The following is a 20,600-nucleotide window of genomic DNA, read 5'->3' on the forward strand; positions in this document are numbered from 1 at the left end:
AAAATAACTTGTTTTTCCACTTTGCTAAACTACAGTGCCTACCCTGCAAGGGGCAGTGCCACTCTTTGAACGTCTGCTAATCCAACCTACCGTTTTTAAGAATCCCGGATATTTGAGCCACATCGCTTGCTGATTGGGCGTTCTTTGGCAGGTTGTCGATCCAATGGCTAGAGGCTGCGGCTGAATTTGAATTGAACTGGACAGTTATGAAATAACTGCTTGTGAGCGCGAATTTTGAGAGAATACTGTACGAATAGGATGCTGTAGTCGTGCTGTGTTTAGGGCTTCCTGTAAGAGAAGGTCTTTTTGGCTGGTAGTGGGGGGAAAGTCTGGAACTGACAATTTGTCAGCAAGCGAAACTAAACGCTGCACTATGGAAGTCTTGTCGGCTCAGGAGCTAGACTCGCTCAAGTACTCGGAGCTGCAGAAAGTCGCCAAGAAAGCGGGGCTGAAAGCAAACTTGAAGGTGAGAGAGAGAGAGAGAGATTTTTCGTTGTTTGAGACGGATTCTGTCTGGGACCTATCCTGCCAGTTCGTGAAGCTGTTTTTTTTGTTTGTTTGTTTTTTAATTAGTGCATTGCTTGATTCCGACAGGTTCTTTCTGCTGCTTTGGGCTTCTAGCTTCGTGAGCTTTAACGTGCAAGTTGCTTGGGATCCCCTTGTTGGCTCCCTGTCAGCTGAATGAGATGCATGCTCTGGCTCAGGTGTTGCGTGATGCGTAAATGGCCAAGGCAAGAACATCTGCAAACTCCAGATCTCTCAGGGCAGAGTATTACCACTGAGCTATGCACCAATCCTTAACTTTATTTATTTATTTAACAGTTTTATATACCGAAATTCTTGTAATGGTTTACAAATCAGTTCGGTTTACATTGAACAGAAACAGTGCTTCGGTAAATGAAAGCAATTACATAGAACATTAACAGAGCTTCAAATGTGAACAATTACAAAGAACTAATAATAAAATATCTTGTACATTTTATGTACAAGATATTTTACAAGGCCAGTTACATAAAATGTATTGTACAACATTTACATAAAAGATATTTATTTACATAAAAGATACATAAAAAACATTTACATAAAAGATATTGTACAAGGCCAGTTACATAAAATGTACTTGTACATTTTATGTAACTGGCCTTGATATATAGATTTAGGTCACACCTTTTCATTGGCATACGTCTTCTTTAAATTGTGCAGTTTATTGCTGCATCTTTTGTGCTTCTAGCTCCGTTCAGAATGGTCTCTATTAGATAGCGACTACCTGGGGTAGTTTATCAAAACGGGTGATCTTCTTGGCCAAGCCGGGCCCATTGCAGTGATAATCCTTGGCCAGGAGCCACAGACTGGAACTAAGTATGCATAGAGTCTAGTTCTAGTAAGCAATGCATCACTCTTGCGTGATGGCTGGGACGCTCAGAGGCGTTTTTATCCTTTTTCTTTCCTTTTATTGATTATGCTTAGTTTGTAAAATTTCTGGGGACAAGTAAATACCTATAGAACCTGAATGTAATCAGCTTTGAAGTGGCTGACCAGTCGTGAAAAGAGTAATATGAATCCAAAATTAAATTATGCCTCTCCCTATGCAACCTTCCTTGTGGCACTGTTTTGCTGCCCTGAAGTGATCCAGTATGTTCATCCGGAAACTACTATAGGTGTGGAGAGGCCTTATTTGTGTTTTGGTTGTTTGTTTATGGTGTAGATTCCTCTCTTGCTTCCTGAGTTAGGACTAAATCAGAATATATTTCACATTAAAGAGACTGGATGTGTGGAATAGTCACCCAGTGGAAGTTGTGGAGGCAAAGTATGGGGTAAACACAGATTCTCAGTAGCTGTAAAGAAGTGAAAAGAGCTTGAAATCAATTATCTAGGGCATTGCAATTAGAAGTAATTTGAAAAGGCTAGATGGCCCATGTAGTGCTATCTGCAGTCATATTAAAATGTTATAGAAACTTTATATTGGATTAACAATTGATTGTCTATAATTTAAATATTGTTAGAATGTAGTGTAATTATACTGATAACGAGTCCCTCCCATATTATACGGTACTTAGATTCTGTCATGAGTATGATGAAATGGAAAGCATTTTCAAAGCCTTTAAACAAGCTTCTCTCAAAAGCTAAACTAAAAATGAGCCATTGACAGGAAAAAGGGCTACCCCATGAGATATGCTGGGTACTTGCAACCTGGACTGGCCACTGTTGGAGACAGTATGCTGGGCTTAATGGACTTTTGTCTGACCCAGCATGGCATTTATGTTCTAGGAATTTTAATTCAGCTGGTAGAAATAAAGATTTTGAAGGCAGATAGTACTACATGGTCCATCTAGTTTTTTTTCTATTTCTAGTTGCAGTGCTGTAGATAGTTCATTTCAAGCTCTTATTTTTGAAAAGGAAAAAACCTCAGACAACACATAATACAATCACAATTATTTTCATTGATTTATGAGGGCTTCAGTAGGATCATAGGAAAATCCTTTTTCTATTTTTAAAAAAAAAAGTTTTTCAGATCAAAACAATTTTTTAATGCACCTGATGATTAGATAGCTGCAATGTTTTAATGTCCCCAATGTTACTAAAGCTCCAACCAGACTTTGTGACAACTGCAGTTCTAATTGTGATTTTATTATGGACTGTCTGAGGGTTTTTCCTTTTCAAAAATAGTGCAATCTTATTAGGAATATAGAGATACCCATTAAGAAAGATGATTTTTAAAATATATAATTTTTTATATTAAGTTAAAATTTGATTTTCATTAACTTTTTTCTTTTGGATTTTCACTGATTGAGCTTTTTTGGCTGATTTAAGTTATGAATATATCAATGGTGTTGAGAAAAAGAAGAGTTTTAAAACAGGGGCATACTATAACAATGCACATCTTGTGACAATACAAGAAATATTACACAGAAATAAAGGTGACAATTAAAAGAAACACTAGTGTTAATAAAGGGGCAGGAATCATTTAAAAATTAAAAAAATACTTTTTATTAAGCAAGAATGCACAGTACAATTTAGCATTACCAGAAATATACAGAATATGGTGGAAAACCTAAAAAGGTTATCACTGTATAACAATAATACCAATCATTTATCAAGCCATAAACAATGTGCATCATTAATATTTTTTTGCTAAATTATTGCTTTCGTACATCAACCCAGCAAACATCCAATTAACTCCCTCCAATCAAAATGTACAAACTCACTCTATCTTCCACCTCCCTGCTTACATGCATTCTGTCCCTGGAGGGAGAACCTTGAACTGTTATGTTCCAGGCAACACAGGAACCCGTAGTTCTCTTCTACACAATCTGACAATTGACTACTCAGTCAGGCAGTACTGGGGTCTGATACCCCAATCATCAGAACAGCCCATGTCTACCAAATTTTGCTCTATATCTTGTAGCAAATAATTAAAAAAAAAATTCCATGAATCCACATAGTGATCTCTAACTATACAGGTAGACTCTCTTTTTTTTTATATCCATTCTCTTCATCTGCATGAGAACGGACATCCTATTTTGCCACAGATTCAAAGTAGATGGCAGTTCCGCTGTCCACTTAAACAAAAGACCTTGACTTGCCACTTCTAATTCCAAATAGAGAAATTATCTACACCCTTTACTATGGCTGGAACCTTAGAAAAGTCTTCCTCCTCTGAGGAAGCAAGAACCCTTCTGTGTAGGATTGAAAGTATGTCTGCCCAAAAGGGCAGCACTCTAGAGCATGTTAAGGATCTGTGTAACATAGTACCATTCTCACGCTCTTACTTAATAGAGAGGAGAGTCTACTAACTTCATATGATAGCGTTTAGTATCATCTACTGTATATACGAGTAGTGTAATATTTTAAATTTCATGTCTTTCGAAACCACATCAACATTAATTTTATGTAGTAATTGAAAACATCTTTGTAGAACTCGGGTGGTCATCTTCCTATCCAGCAGTCTGCTCCAATACTTGTTCAAGAAGTCCAGCAGGGTTCGGGGAAGTTGACTACATAGCAAATGCCATTGTGCTATAGAATTTTTCTGCTCACTCGCATATTGGATGGCCTTTGCAAAAATATTTTTCCTGTATATCGCCTCCCGCTGGTCATGACATGGAATTTAAGTCGTGTTGCACTTGAAGAAAAGCAAAAACGTGAGAGTGGCCTAGGCCATACGTAAAGTTGACCAAGATATTTAAGTCCTGATATTGCCCATGTTTGAAAAAGCTTTTTCTACTCCAGCCCTGGTGAGAAGTTTGTTTCCTAATAATGGTAAAAACCATGAAGCTTAACCTGGAAGTCCCCATCATCAAAATAATTGCTAAGCCTGAACACTTGTCCATATCAGAAGATTGTTGTACTGATTTAAGTAGCTTGACATCCTGAGACTGCTTTATAAATAGAGGTGATCATGGCATTAGCATATTTACCACCATTGTCTCTTCATAGTATATGGGCAAGGATCTTTATTGGTAATGCTACTTTCAACTGGTTCTGAAAAATGCTGTCTAGCCAGCAACAGCATGCCTCTAATGTTTATCTGTTTAGGGCAGGTGATTGCACAATATATTATTTTGCTAAATTGAGGAGCTTTAATTTTAGTAGACTGCTTTTTGTGTGGTGGCTGCCAAAAAAAAAAAATCTGGTAGTGGCTGCACTTAAGAAATATATTAGGTTTTGCTTTTATCATGTACCAAGCCATCATTTGAGCACTTTAAAAGGAGTGTTGGTTCAAGCCACTGTTGTCACGTTCTCCAACATTATGTGGACCGTTTGACTCTGCAGCCTGTGGCTGAACTGCGATTGGGTTTCCAGGCGACTGATGTCCCTGAGGGACTTTTCTGCATTCCAATGTCTTTGGGCCATCAGCTGTTGACAGTGAGCACCCCAACCCTGGACACATCTGTCATTATCTACTACCCAGTAGGTGGTATAAGCAGCCTGGTGGAAAGAGTGTGAGTAATATGGAATGTCTGCTTTTTCCATCCCAAGTAAGCAGAAAGAAAAAACAAGGATGGGCCCCTCGTACCAGCTTCAGCAAAGGCTTTGTATAACCAAAGTCCCAGAGATAAGGCTTGACACAGGTTTCCTCCTTCTTGCAACTTGTACCAGCTTCAGCAAGGGTTTTGATTAAACAAAAAGGAATTAGAGAGCTAAGGCTTGGCAGGGGCTAAACAGCACCTGGGAAAAGGAATGTGTAAAAATATAGAGGGAGGGGGCCTGCATAGACTGAAAAAAGTATAAATTGGCAGGCACATTTCTATAAAGGTGTGCCTGCTTTCACATGACACCCGTTCTTGCAAGAATGCACAATAAAACTTCACTGTTTCATTAAACTTGTGTTCACAGTCAGTTTTTCCAGGGTTCCACAAGGACCGTTCTTATCAGGGACCATCTGGTATCACCGCAGGAGAGCGGGGCTTTAACTTTCTTAATTTGAAATTCTTCCAAAATCTGAAGCAATTCCCATAGGGAGATATATGTCCACCATCTGCTGGAAACGGAGAATACTGATAGGCTGTGGTCACTGCAGGAGAAAATATATATATATATATATATATATATATATACACACACACACACTGTGACATCAGCTTGCTCCGTCTCCATCTGCTGGCAGGGGTGCATAACCCACTGGTCCGAATCCATCTGTCTACACGCTAGGAAAATCTAAAATTTGTTTGGCAACACCAACCTGCCAGAATTAAGCTTAGTATACTATGGCACTTCCAACTTTTTGTTACTATTATTGGGCGTCTAGACTGCAGTGTCTAAATTCCTGGTTTAGGACTGGTGGGGGACAGATTTAGGCCTTCACTCTTCTTTTTCTCCCATCCTCTTCCATATTGATGAGGTTGGTTTGTCTGCACAGTCCCAATATTACCCACACCAGTGGGGTAGGCAAAGTTTTGCAGCATTTGAATACTGCTACCGAAACCAGTCACCTCTCCCATTTTTCAGAATTCCAGCTTATCCGGTCTCACTCTTTTTTTTTTTTTTTTAAACTGAGTTATCGGGATTGGGTGAGACAGGTTTTGATTTTATAAGACAATTTGTGGGATGAGTCTGGGTTTAGGTCTTTTGAGAATCTTGTGGAGGAGTTTGAGATGGATGGTGCCTCTAGAGCCTTGTATTTTCAGATGCAAAGAAGTGTTTCCAGTCTTGTAGAGGTATTGCATCCTTTTAGAACCCTTAATCTTGACATGGATGCAAAATGGAGAGGTGTATCAGTAGAGCACTGGAGTATCTTGCAGGCTAAATTTAGAAATACTGACCCCAGATTATTTTATAAATGCAACGCAGATTTGAATCTTAAATCTTACTAATACAGATTGGAAGCATTTATGAGTGTCGGCATACAAAAGTTCTATTTGCATGAAAAGAGAGTTTAATGATTCGCTTACTCCACAGGACTTATAATTTGCCATGCTTCTTTGCAGACATATGAATGAGCAAGTCCCAGCTGTTGGAGAGGATGTGGGCAATTGGGCACATATGTATATATGAAGTGGGAGCATCCAGGGAACAGTCAGTTCTGGGCAGTTGTGACACAGGAAATATCTGACATACTTGGGAGCCCTGTTCATTTATCCAGTGCTCTAGGACTGCTTGGGCAGGTGCGGGAGTCCCTGTCAAGAACAGGACTCTAGTCTCCCAATTACACCTGGCAGCTCGGTTCATGATTGGCGCTTCTTGGAAAACCAACCCTAAACTGGACAGTTGGAGTCCAGACTGATATTGAAAAGTTATGTTGCTGTTTAATGGGTCACAAATTTAAGTACAATTCTATTGGAGGTTGTACGGTTTACCACAAATGTTATGAAATATGGTATTGGTCAACTATAAAGCGGATGATCTGTATATTCTTTCAATTTTGTACTTCTGTGTAACACTCAGTTTAAATCTATATTATTGTGGACTTGACGGTATGCAATTTAAATAAAAAGTTAAAAAAAAAACAAGAGCCAGCAAGAGTTACAGGAAAAAGACCAACGTATGGAATGGGAAGAAGGACATCTACAGATGATCTCTGCTTCTCACATTGCAGGAAAAGAAAACGTAAGGGTATACTTTCTCAGCAGGGAGAATTTAGACCCAGCAGAATGGGTGTTGTCGGCCGAGGCATTTCAGCTGATAGCAGATTGATGGGGCCTTCCATTCCTAGATCTGCTGGTGACTTCTCTGCAATGCAGTTTCTTCAATTCTTCAGTTGCAGGAAAGATCCGTGGTCCTTGGGCATAGATACTCTCGTACAAGGTCTGGCCGGATGACAGGTTGCTTTATGCCTTTCCTCTGTGGCCCTTGTTGGGCAGGATAATTTGCAAGATGGAAGGCCACAGGGGGCTGGTACACCTGTAGCATTGGACTCCCCAGTTGTCCATAGTATACAGATCTGCGAAGATTTCTGGTAGAGACCCTACCCCCCAACTTCGCCTTCCACCGTACGTAGATCTGTTGCAGCAGGGACTGGTTCTTCTTGAGGATCTGGCTCTGTTCTGTCAGATGGTTCGCCTATTAAAGCATGGATATTCTTCTGCGGTGATAGCCACCTTACTCTGCGTTGGAAAGTTATCCACTTCCTTAGCCTATGTGAGGGTTTGGAGAGTGTTTGAGGCCTGGTTCTTCCTCGTTCAGTTAAGATCCCACTCGTTCTGGACTTTTTGCAGGATGATTTGCATAAAAGATTGGCCCTTAATTCCTATTTCAGAGGCCCAGTGAATGGTGCTTCCTTATCGTTCGTCCTGATGTGGCCCTTTTTTTTTTTATGGGAGAGAAACATCTGCTTCCCTTGAGGTTACTGGTTTCCTTGTGGAGTTTTAATTTGGTGCTGGATTTTTTGGCGGGCCCTACGTTCTGACCACTGCGTAGCCTTTCCTTGCGGTTGTTACCCTTGAAGACTGTTCCTAGTGGCTATATATTCAGCGCATTGAATTTCTGAGCAGCAGGCCTTGTTTTGCTGGGAACCATTCCTTCGGGTGACTCTGGGGGCATTACAGCTGCGTACTGTTCCATCCTCCTTGCCCAAGGTAGTCTCGGACTTTCGTTTGAATCAGTCCATGTCCTTGCCGTCCCTGGATAAGGTCAGAGCTGTGGAGGATTTTCGCCTTTTGCATTCGTTTGATGTCAAGAGACTTGTCGTGCAGTATCTGGAGGTATCTGAACCTTTTCAAAAGATGGATCACATGTTTGATCTCCATGGCGGGAGTAGGCAGGGCGCTCTGGCTTCGTGGGTTACCATAGTTTGCTGGATTAAGGAGGTAGTCAAGGCCGCATATCTGGATGCTGGAAAGCCATTTTCTACTCGGATTAGGGCTCATTCCACTAGGACTCAAGTAGTGTCATGGGTGGAGGTTAGTTTGTCTCCTGTCAATATCTACCGAGCTGTGACGTGGTCCTCCTTATATACTTTTTCCAGGTTTTATTATCTGGATATGCAGGCCCGGGAGGATGCAGACTTTGCACATGCGGTGTTGACTGGACCGCAGGCAGCCTTCCACTGGGGAGTAGCTTTGGTACATCCCACTGGTCCTGAGACCATCTGTCTACACTAAGGAAAACAAAATTATCAAGTAAAATAACTTCTTCATTTTTGGTGCCATTGGATGATATCGCCCACATGTCATGGCTAATTCTTCATGCTGCCTACAGAGAACCTAGTTTATGGCAAGCAAACTTGCTTTTGGACCTGTTTCTGAAGGAAAAGTCTATCAAACATTAGCCAGGTGAACTAAAGAAAGCTATTGCTACTCTGGGAGTAAATAACTAGAAACCTTCTTTTATGGGATCTGCTAGGTACTTGTGACCTATTCCGGTCACAGTCTGAGATGGGATACTGAGCTTGATAGACCTTGGTCTGACCCATAATGGTAATTCTTGTGTCCCTCTGCTCCCTGATTTTTTTTTCCATCACCCTCCTCTCCCCTAACTTCCTGGCACTCATTAAGTTCTCTCTTTTTTTTTTTTTTTTTTTTTAAATGAACCAAATTGAGGATGCAAGCACAATGTCATAAAACAACTTTATTTTCATAAAGCAAAATACAAACTTGCATTTAATATGCAAATATGCTTAGATTTTAGAAACCTTGCTGCAGAATCTACCCTTGAGTTGCCAGAGGAAAATAGGGTATGCAGTAATATTTGTTTTATTTCTTTGCAGGCTGATAAATTGCTCAAAACCCTGAAACAACACTTTCAACATGAACCAAAATTGGAGAATGATAGCCAGGTAAGAACAGAAATATATCCTGATAGTGTACATGTCTAGGTGAGGAAACCTAATCAAATTATCAAATGTCAAACAAATTTGTCATTTTTCTTTATCTGTCAATGCATACAAAGTTTTCTGAATTAGCAACTGTATACAATTTGTTAGCAGTAATGCTATTAAGGTTTAAGTGCTTATTGTCAATTCGTTCACCTCCTTTGAGCCAGGAAATGTTTCTGCAGATTGCCAAACATTTATAGAAAACTTATATTTTTCTTGGAAAATTAGCAGAATCTTTGATTGTAATTTTGTCTGCTTTTCTCAACCCAAAAAAATTTAGGGAACATATTATACCCACACAAGCATGGGTTGTGAGATTATAATTCAAAATAAGTTATTAGCCTTATTACACTGCCTAAAGAATGGTAGACATTGGGGGCGATACTTATGCTAGAAACATTTTTTGAGGGTGATAATTCAGAGGATTTGAATCAAATCACAGTGAACCAGGAAGATGTAATGGAGCAAATCAGCAAACTAGAGAGTAACATATCATTGGAAATGGATGATATACACCCTTGATTTATGCAATAACTCAAAAACTCAAATCCATACTGCCTTTTATACAACCGAACGACTGGATGTGCTCACTCGATCTGAAACATGCATATGCGCACATTCAAATACACCCTTCATGTTGGCAGTACCTTTGCTTCTGCATAGGAAACAAGCACTACCAATACAAGGTGCTCCCAGTTGGACTCTCCTCTGCCCAAGAGTCTTCACCAAGTGCTTGGTGGTGGCTGTGGCCCACCTTCACTGCAAAGGACTACAAAGTTTTCTGTATCTTGACAACTGGCTGATAGGACTTCGGAAGGCGACACTACAACAGGACTTCTGCACCACGATAAGATGCGTAGAAACGTCTGGCTTCCTAATCCATTACGAAAAATCAGTCCTCCAACCAACCTGCACTATACAATTCATTGGAGCAACAATAGACTCCACTGGAACAAGAGCGTATCTGCCCAAAAACAGGCAGCAACACTTATGATGACTTGTTCTACAGCTGATACGCTGCATCAGGATGATGGTTTGCAAACTTCTCGTCCTACTGGGCCATATGATTGCAGCCATTCATGTATTGTCCCTAACAAAACTACAAATGAGACTCTTGCAGTGGCATTTGAAAGCGCAGTGGTTGCAAACTCTCCAACCAATTTCTACCAGAATGGTATTAACAGACTCCATAAAGTAAGACATAAATTGGAGGCTTAGACATCTTCTGCCAATGGGGTCATCCAGCCATAGACCTCTTTGCAACAGAACGGCATGCAAAACTGCAGAGTTTTGCGCTCTCCTGCTCAGCCCAAAGAGAGAGTCACAAGACGCATTCCTCCTATCATGATGCTTGGGAGTTCTGTACGCCTTTCCACCAATTCCACTCATTACACGGACAATAGAGAAGTGCAAGCAAGATGAAGCAGATAAGATCCTCATAGCACCAGCTTGACCACTACAGCCATGGTATGCTTATCTAGTATAACTCTTGATTCAACAACCAAGACTATTGAGGAATTGCCCGACTAAGAAGCTAGAACGCTCCTCCACCCACTTCTTCTTCCTTCACTCCATCTAACAGCATGGAGATTGAGTGCAAAGTCTTAGCACCATTGCTACTTCTGACACATACAAGATGTCCTCCTCTCCTCTTGGAAGCTTTCCACTTGCTGTAACAATTCCTTCAAATGGAAATGTTACGCAGATTGGTGTAGGTTGCACTTGCTAGACCCTTTCAATTGCTCTCCAGAGTTACTAGACTACCTATATTATCTGTCCTGAACAGGTCTGCAGATATTCTCAATAAGGGTCCACCTAAGCGCTATTGTAGCTTATCACTACAAGACTGGAAATCTGTCTATAGCAACACATCCGGTAATTTCTCGCTTCATGAAGGGCTTGCTGCACCTTCATCCTCCAATACAAAAGTCTCCATACCTTGGGACATCAATATGGTACTGAAGGCCCTAATGGCAAATCTGTTTAAACCCATGCAGACTGCACGCCTAAAATATCTCACATAGAAGGTGCTGTTCCTTGTAGCAGTCATTTCTTCAAGGAGAATTACCAAACTACAGGCATACCTGTGCATACACCCCCATACCTGCAATTCTTCCATGACAAAGTAGTACTCGGACCACATCTGAAATTCTTGCCAAAAAATAGTAACTGCTTTTCATCTAAATGATTTTATCTCCCTACGATTTTCTTTCGAAAACTTCATAAGAATGACAGAGAGAAGACTGTACACACCTTTAGATTGTAATCAAGCCTTGGCATACTACAAGAAAAGGACAAAACCACAGATGGACTCACCAGCTGTTCGTCTCTTATGACCCTAAGAAACCAGGGGTCTCAGTAACCAAGGGAACTCTGTCCAATTGGATAACAAGCTGCATTCAACATTGCTGTAACATAACCTCCCTACCACTATCTGGGACTGTCAAGGCACATCTTCCTTAGTGCATACAAACAATGTTCTCATTGCAGATTATTTGCAAAGCTGCAACTTGGTCATCGGTTCACACCTTCACAGCTCATTGCTTGAACACAGTACCGTAGGCAAATCAGTGTTGAATTCTATATGTGGTCACTAGAGACTATCACAGAGGTAAAAGGGTTGCAAAAACATTACCCTATGAAGGGTACAGCAACCATTAACTTGGGACTCTTGAAGAAAGCATGGCTAGTGCAGTTTGCTTATTGACAGAAAACAAGTTTTTCATAGATTGCAGGATGCATTAGGCATGCGTGCTCACTCACCTCCTTGGCAGTCTCTAGAAAAGTGGACTGGGAGGGAACTGAGGACGGCCCAAATATGTCGCCGCATGGAGGTTGCATAATTTCTCCCCTCCTTGTGCATGTGCCACCTGCACATACACTCTTGGATTATAAAATCTGGCGTGCATGTATGCGCAGCCCTCTGATTTTATAACAGGTGTGTGCTCCAGGAAGCATGCACACATTATAAAATCTACCCATATGGCTAATGCATCCTGCTGTCTACGGGAAAACACAGTTTTACAGTAAGCAAACTTGCTTTTAGAAAGGATAATCAAGTTTTGCAAAAGCAACATCAACCTTCTCAGACAATAGAATATATGTGAGCTTAATTCTTATGCAGAAGAAAATGTTTATGTATACACAACAGGTGATTGCCAAGAAAAAAATAAGTGCATGTCGATATTTGTAATTACTGAGTACGATGATAGCACCTATAGATTTGGTGCCTAGGTTTGGAGCCCACATGTTTGCTCCAGAATTCTCTCCTGCCATACTGAAGGCATTATCTTGGATGGATGTTTGAGCTCTCTGAACTTAGTTAACTTTTTTTCCCAAATAATTTTTTGGCTGCTGCCTATCTTTTTAATCTCACTGTGCTAGTCAGCAGAGAAAGACAGGCAGGCACTGCAGTAGCTCTGTGTTGCAGTTTTTTGTCTCCCGTGGGTGGGGGGAGGTGAAAGAGAGCATGGACAGTTGCTTGCAGAGCTGCTGAGTTTTGTCTGCCCACCTGTGAAATGGGCACTAGGTGGGCACTGAGGGATAGGGAAATGCAGAGCAAAAAGGAAACGTTTCCACAATTGGCAATTCGTTGAAATTGTCTAATTCGTGAAAACAAATGCACATCCCTACTCTTTATATCATCAAAGGGGATTTTCTACGAGTGAGATTTTCTACGATGAGTGAGATAATCAAATTTGCAGATGACACAAAATTGTTCAGAGTAGTTAAATCACAAGCAGATTGTGATAAATTGCAGGATGACCTTGTGAGACTGGAAAATTGGGCATCCAAATGGCAGATGAATTTAATGTGGATAAGTGCAAGGTGATGCATATAGGGAAAAATAACCCATGCTATAATTACACAATGTTGAGTTCCATATTAGGTGCTACAACCCAAGAAAGAGATCTAGGCGTCGTAGTGGATAACACATTGAAATCGTCGGTTCAGTGTGCTGCGGCAGTCAAAAAAGCAAACAGAATGTTGGGAATTATTAGAAAGGGAATGGTGAATAAAACGAAAAATATCATAATGCCTCTGTATCGCTCCATGGTGAGAGACCGCACCTTGAATACTGTGTACAATTCTGGTCACCGCATCTCAAAAAAGATATAATTGCGATGGAGAAGGTACAGAGAAGGGCTACCAAAATGATAAGGGGAATGGAACAGCTCCCCTATGAGGAAAGACTAAAGAGGTTAGGACTTTTCAGCTTGGAGAAGAGACGGCTGAGGCGGGGATATGATAGAGGTCTTTAAGATCATGAGAGGTCTAGAACGGGTAGCTGTGAATCTGTTATTTACTCTTTCGGATAGTAGAAAGACTAGGGGGCACTCCATGAAGTTAGCTTGTGGCACATTTAAAACTAATCGGAGAAAGTTCTTTTTTACTCAACGCACAATTAAACTCTGGAATTTGTTGCCAGAGGATGTGGTTAGTGCAGTTAGTATAGCAGTGTTTAAAAAAGGATTGGATAAGTTCTTGGAGGAGAAGTCCATTACCTGCTATTAAGTTCACTTAGAGAATAGCCACTACTATTAGCAATGGTAACATGGAATAGACTTAGTTTTTGGGTACTTGCCAGGTTCTTATGGCCTGGATTGGCCACTGTTGGAAACAGGATGCTGGGCTTGATGGACCCTTGGTCTGACCCAGTATGGCATTTTCTTATGTTCTTACCTGATCCTTCTTGCCATGCTCCTAATCAGGGCTTAATATGTAGACAAAAAAGTGGAACTGTGGAATAGTAGAGGGGAGGGGGAATAGGCAGAGTAGGGGAAGCAGAGCTAGGATTGGGTGTGCTCTGTATGAGGGGAAGGGAGCCAAGGCCAGGTATCTCCTCTTTCTCTCCTAAACATATCCATTCCCTCACACACATGTGAACACACCCAGAAGCAGTGGGGCTAATAGGTATTCACCTCCTAAATCTTTGACCTTGGCCTTTCTCCCTCATGGCATCCTCAACTGTAAACTGCAAACAAATCAAAGCCGTATGTCTGTTGCCATCTCAGGCTAAGCAGCTCCAACACCTACTACTCTACTCTATACTGCTTCCTATAGGGCTTGGGGGGCCAGAAATGATCTATGCCACCACTGGCTTTGCTGTTTTCTGCAAGGGAGCTAAAACTGATTTCCACTATATCTCTCCCTCCTTAGCTCCCAGAAAAAAGGTGGCAGAAGGGTGTTCTGGGTAGTTCTTCCAGAAATTAAGCCCTGGGTAACAGACAAAAAGAGGATGAAATTGTGGGTTGTATTGCTAATCATCAAGGCTATGGTTGAAACCTCTATGACTGGCACCGCTACTCATTAGTAAACTTGTGTTAATATACCCCTTTTGCACTTGTTCTTTCTGCACCAGGATCACTCCTTCCTCCTATTCCCTATAGAACAGCAGGGGGAAGAGGTAGGCTTAGGTAGCAGAGTAGCTATTTCCTACTCTGTCTGCTCCAGGTCACCACTTCTCTTCCACTTCGCAGGAGGCTGGCTGAAGTGGAGGGGCTAGAGAAGAACACCTGAGCTGCTCTGCCTAAGTCTGAAAAGGAGTACTGGAACTGCATTCCAGCCTGTTCCCCCTCACAAATAAAGCCCTGCCCCTAATACTACCATGGAGGACTTGCTGGTATATGCCTACCTGCCATGCCCCTAATACCACTATTGCTACTGCTCCAAATTCCTGCTATGCTGTTGCATAATTTATATGAATAAGAGTTTTGGTGCTTCCATGTTTGCTGTTTGTTTCTTGGTTGTACTTGGCGTGTTTGTTTTTCTCCAGAAAAAAAAAAATTCTCCCTCCACCACTCTAAAATGATCCCAACCTGCTTCTCCCATACTTGCTTTCTTTTTGGCTTGTAATACTGAGGTATTTTGTCCCCAGAACAAAAATTTGAAAAAATGGAAGAAAAAAGACATAGGTTGCTGGGCAGACTAGAAGGACCTTTTGGTCCTTTTCTGCCATCACTTCTTTGTTTCTAAGGTTTCACTACCACGGCATTGCACCTGTTCTATAGTTCTTCTTTTCTCCAACCCTCCACAATCTGTCTGGATCTCTCACCCTGTCTGATGGTTGATTATTCTAGGGTGGCTTGTTCAAAAAAGCCTTTAGTCAGAAAAAAGAAATACAGATAGTAAAGAAAAGTTGCTCAAAATTAACCGTTTTGAATGTGACACAGTAGTGCAAGAGATCTTATGCAAAACAAATTAGGAAGTGTAACAAGCTGAGGGCAGCTAAAGAATATGGGGGAAAAGGTTTCTAAATAATTCAGCCCTCACCATTTTCCAAGAAAACCACAAGAGAAACCATTTATATGTTCTGCATGTGATACCTCTTTCAGAAAGCCCATTTAACAAGAAAATCAAAATTTTCTGTTGATAAGCAGGGCTATGGATGACATCTTCCACTGGCAATGAATGGAATTCTCTCATCAAGCTAGTAGAGCTTTGAGCTCTACTGAACATGTGCAGGAGTTGCCTCAGAATCACCTCTGTCTATTTTTTGGCTGTGCTTCACATGGATGACTAATTCTGTCTCTCCCCAGAAACTTTTCCAGCTGTTTTAAATATTGCTCATATAATTGCTGTTAAATCTGTTTAGGCCAGGACCATGATCAATACAATTGTCCAGTGTGTGGATGTCACTATGGGCCCAACAGTAGAGAGCAGGAAAGATATCAGAAGAGGAAGGCAGATTTGCTTCTAAAGAGCATAAATCTTCCATCTCCTCTAGAAACAGTAGTAGCAAATCCTCCAGAGCAGCAGCAATACAGGAGAAGTCTGTGAAGTCTGAGAATCTGCAAAAAGTAAGCACCAGGAAGCCTTGGTACATTCAGCACCAAGCCTTTCAAAAGAAAAAATTGTGATGCAGCATCAAAGCACTTCGGAAAGGCTAGTGTATCAAAGAACTCGACACAGGCCTTGTCATGCGACGCATCCAAGTCTTGGGCACATTTTGTGCCAGGGCGCTTGAAGCACAATGCAGCAGGCTCCCAGTGTAATCTCCATCTCCTTCAGTACACCAAAAAAGCAGAAGACATGATCTGCATACAGATATCAGAAAAGTGGCATAATCATTCAAAACAGTGATCAGGACATAATGCCTCCCACTTCTAATAGGTTTGACCCCTTATCACTGCATTCCCCCCAATACATAGCAGGAGGAGTAGGAGTGCAGAGTCCAATTGGTGGTTGATTGGGCGCTGCGGGGCATAGAGCTGGTGGCAGCAATGGCACTGGTGCCCACTCTCTTCCTGTTGGAACTGCTTCTGGAGCATCTTGGTGTGCTCATCGGTGTATTGCAGACCCAAATGGTACCAGTTCCCGAGGGGCCATCTATGCCCAACGGGGCACCAATGTGTCCCCCGTCCGATGCGGTGCTCATTGCCGGTTCCTCCTCCTCCGAGAATCCATCGAGCCCGGTGGTGACTCCACGATCTGAAGCCACCAGTCCAGCTTTCCTGGGGCCGGCAACTGTGCCTAGGCCTCTGGACGAATGCCGAGCATCCAGGACCTCATCCCCTGTGGATTTCAGTGAGGATGAGGCCCCTTATGACCCCAGAAAGGTCGACACTGCAGAGTTCTTAGAGGACTCTGAGGGTCTCCCCTCAGAGCCATCTACTCCTGAGGTCCTGACCTTCACAGGTTTTGTAAGGGTGATGGCAGAGGCCATCCCATTCCAGATGATGACTGACGAGGACGCCAGACACAAGATGCTGGAAATCCTCCAGTTTGTGGAAGCTCCTAAAGAGATTGACAGTCCTGGTGCACGAGATCTTTAAGGAATTGCTGTTGAGGATTTGGGAGCACCCTCTCACTGTTCCTCCTGTGAATAGGAAGGTGGGCAGGGTTTACCTTGTCTAATAGGCTACCGGATTCGAAAGGTGTCGGCTGGCACACCAATCTTTAGTGGTCAAATCTACTCTCAAGAAGACCAGACGCTCTTGGTCCCACACCTCAGCTCCCCCAGGGAAGGATCACAGAGTACTGGATGCTTGGGGAGGAAGGCTTTTCAGGGGATGAAGCTCATTGCCTGCATCACTTCCTACCAGCTGTATATGAGCCAGTACTCTCGCAACCTTTTGAAGCAGGTGCAAGAGGCAGCCGAGCGTCTGCCTCAACAGCAACAAGACATCTTTCTGTCACTGGTGCATCAGGGCCTGGAGTGTGGAAAATATGAGGTACGTTACGCCTACAATGATTTCGAGATGGCAGTGAGAGTCTCTGCAGTGGGAATCTGAGCCTGCAGAATGGTATGGCTGCGGGCCTCGGATCTCTGACCAGAGGTACAGGAAAGACTCATTGACCTGCAGTGTACAGGAGAGAATCTCTTCGGAGATAAGATGAGAGACAAGGTGGCCAGTTGTGGTATTCTCATGAGACCCTCCAGCATCTCTCCACCAGCACTTCAGACCCGCTCTCCTCAGCCAGGAGGTCTGCAAGGCTGGGTCAGAGGAGGTCTTTCTATCGCCAGAGGAAGTACTAGCCTCCTACCCCTCGCTTCCATGACCGTCCCTGGCAGCAGCAAGCTAACAAGCCCCAACCGGCACCCCAGCCAAATCCCGGGACAGGGTTTTGACTGGATCATTGGGTGTATAAGCCAGCTGCCTGTACCAGAGATGCTGGTTCCCCCCCCCCCCGGTCAGCAGTAGGCTACGATTCTTCATGATTTGGTGGCCCAGTATAACCTTGGACCGGTGGGTTCTGTCCATTTGACAAGGGTACCGATTTGAATTTATTAAGTGTCTCGCCAGGAGGTACTGTTACAGGAGCTCTCCGCCCTCTTAATGGCCAGAGCAGTCAAGCCTGTCCCACCAAGGCAAAGGGGGCAGGGATTTTACCCCTGGTACTTCCTGATTCCAAAGAGAACAGAGGGCTCCATCCCTTCTTAGATCTGAGGGCCTTGACCAAGTTTCTAAAGAAAGAGAAGTTCAAGATGGTTTCCCAGGGCACCCTGATTCCCCTCCTCCAATAAGAGGACTGGCTATGCTCCCTTATTTAAAGGACCCGTACACCCACATCAAGATCTTTCCAAGTCACAGAAAGTATCTCAGATTTGTGGTGGTAAAACAGCACATCTAGTACAGTGTGTTGCTGTTCAGGTTAGCGTCGACCCCCATTGGCCGAGACAGGTGTGGTTTCCACTCCTTCGGGAATTGTCCTTCCGGGAACCCATCAGTCTGGGGACTTCTCCAGATCTCATCCCACAAGATCGAGGCAGGCTGAGGCATCCTAACTTGCAGGCCCTGTCGCTCACAGCCTGGATGTTGAAAGGTTGATGTTGCAGCTGCTTGATCTTCCTGAGGATGTGTCTTGGATCCTGGTGGTTTCTAGAAAGACTTTCACTAGAAAGTCCTACGGTCAGAAGTGGAGGAAGTTTTCTGTGTGGTGTGAGCAAAGGGCCCTAAATCCCTTCTCCTGCCCCACACAAACTGCTTGATTACCTTCTGCACCTGTCGGAAGCTGGCCTAAAAACCAATTCCATTCAAGTTCATCTGATTGCAATTGGCACCTACCACCAAGGTGTAGATGATAACACCCATTTCTGTACAGCCTATAGTTGTACACTTTATGCAGGGCCTGCTTGAGTTGAGCCTCACCTAAGGCCTCCCAGTGTGTCTTGGGACCTCAATGTAGTGTTCGCTCAGCTGATAAAACTCCTTTTGAGCCGCTGTACACCTGTGATCTGAAGTACCTGCTCTGGAAGGTCATATTTTTGGAGGCAGTCACTTCAGCGTGCAGGGTCAGCGAGCTCCAGGTCTTAGTGACTTATCCACCTTATACCAAGTTTTATCATGGCAGGGTGGTCTTGTGTACGCACCCTAAGTTCCTGCCTAAGGTGGTGACAGATTTGCATCTTAACCAGTCAATCGTCATACCAACATTCATTTCCAGGCCCCATTTGTACCAAGGCGAACAGGCATAGCACAGTTTGGATTGCAAGAGAGCCTTAGCCTTCTATTTATTTATTTATTTATTTTTTGTTTTTTTATACCGATCTTCCTACATTAGATGCAAATCAAACCGGTTTACAAAGAACAGAAACTTGCCAGACGGCCTTACATGGAACAATGAACATTTAAGCAACTTTAAGTAATGGTCAATGAGAAGAAAAACTAAATATACAATTTAAATTACATAGTAATCAAGGTAGATAAGAATTGGATTGGATTACATAGTAATGAAGGTCATAAGTGATAAAAGTCTAGTAAATGTATAATTCAAAATTTGTTGTTCTTGTACTAGGCTTAGTTAGGGATCAGGTATGTATAAAAAGGAGTGGGGAAAAGCGGAAGACATAAATGGAATGAAATAGAATAAAATAATAACATAAAATAAATAAAATAATAAAAATAAAATAAATAAATAAAAATAAAATAAAAGGGAAAGTCAAAAGAGTGAGTAAGGGTCTCTTCAGAGGGAACCAGAATAAATGAAAAGACTAAGATTAATACCTGGAGCAGACAGAAGCCCATAGATAGTTCACCCAACTTTTCATCTTTTTTTACAGGAATAGGTTGAAAGTTGCCGTTGCCTAACAGACACTATTCAATTGGCTAGCAGATTGCATCTCCTTCTGTTATACTCAGGCGGGACTGCATCTTGGGTGTCATGTTAAGGCTCATTCTGCCAGAGCCATGCCAAGTCAGTGACCCACTTGTGAACTGTTCCCGTGGAGGAGATCTGCAAGGCTGTGACTGACTAGATAGGGATGACAGACGTGACTGTAGGTTCAGCCAGTCTATCTTCTGGAAACTCTTTGAGGTGTAGAACCCAACTCTCCCAGCCTAGGGCCCATTATTTGGGTTCAGGTTGTTTCCCCCTCTGTTACCAATAGCACTGTGGTTGTTGTGCCTGTTGGCACCTGGTTGGTGTTGGTCCCTTTTTGTGTTGGGGAACAGCCTGTAGCTAGGGATTCACCCATATGTGAGGACTACCATCCTGCTTGTCCTAGGAGAAAGCAGAGTTGCTTACCTATAACAATGTTCTCCTAGGCAGCAAGATGTTAATCCTCATGAAACCCACCCGCCACCCCGCGAGTTGGGTTTCTCCTATCTTTTTTGTGTTAATATTATTGTAATTCTATGTTACGGGACTGAAGAGGGGACCCCACATGGACACCTGGTATAGGGCATTTTGGGCATGCTCATTAGCAGTAGTGTTGAAAGATTCATAGAAGATGTCTGAAGGTTAAATCAGAGAGGCATAGGAGCTATCTGTTCCCCTGTTTCAGAGTAAATGAAAGGTTTCAGGGTTTAAATATCTTGTAAAGTAGTGTTGAGCGATTCTCACCGTTAACATGGTGCCCTGGAAAACTTTTGTGCCGAAGTTGTTTAGAATTCAATGATCTTTT

The 20,600-nt window shown here is 42.5% G+C and overlaps 1 protein-coding gene across 2 annotated transcripts in view; it reads left to right on the forward strand.

Annotated features, from left to right (window-relative positions):
* The first annotated feature begins 94 nt into the window (after positions 1 to 94).
* The window catches only part of NUSAP1 (nucleolar and spindle associated protein 1), a 151,465-nt gene continuing 130,959 nt past the window's right edge, over positions 95 to 20,600 (forward strand). The window contains exons 1-2 of one of the 2 annotated variants that reach the window (XM_029598610.1): positions 95 to 466; positions 9,146 to 9,214. In XM_029598610.1, the coding sequence (XP_029454470.1) occupies positions 374 to 466; positions 9,146 to 9,214 (162 nt within the window). In that variant the 5' untranslated portion in view covers positions 95 to 373. The remainder of the gene's footprint in view (positions 467 to 9,145; positions 9,215 to 20,600) is intronic. The other variant, XM_029598609.1, reaches the window with a different exon arrangement.

The sequence above is a fragment of the Rhinatrema bivittatum genome, chromosome 4, assembly GCF_901001135.1.
Source record: "Rhinatrema bivittatum chromosome 4, aRhiBiv1.1, whole genome shotgun sequence".
NCBI lineage: Eukaryota > Metazoa > Chordata > Amphibia > Gymnophiona > Rhinatrematidae > Rhinatrema > Rhinatrema bivittatum.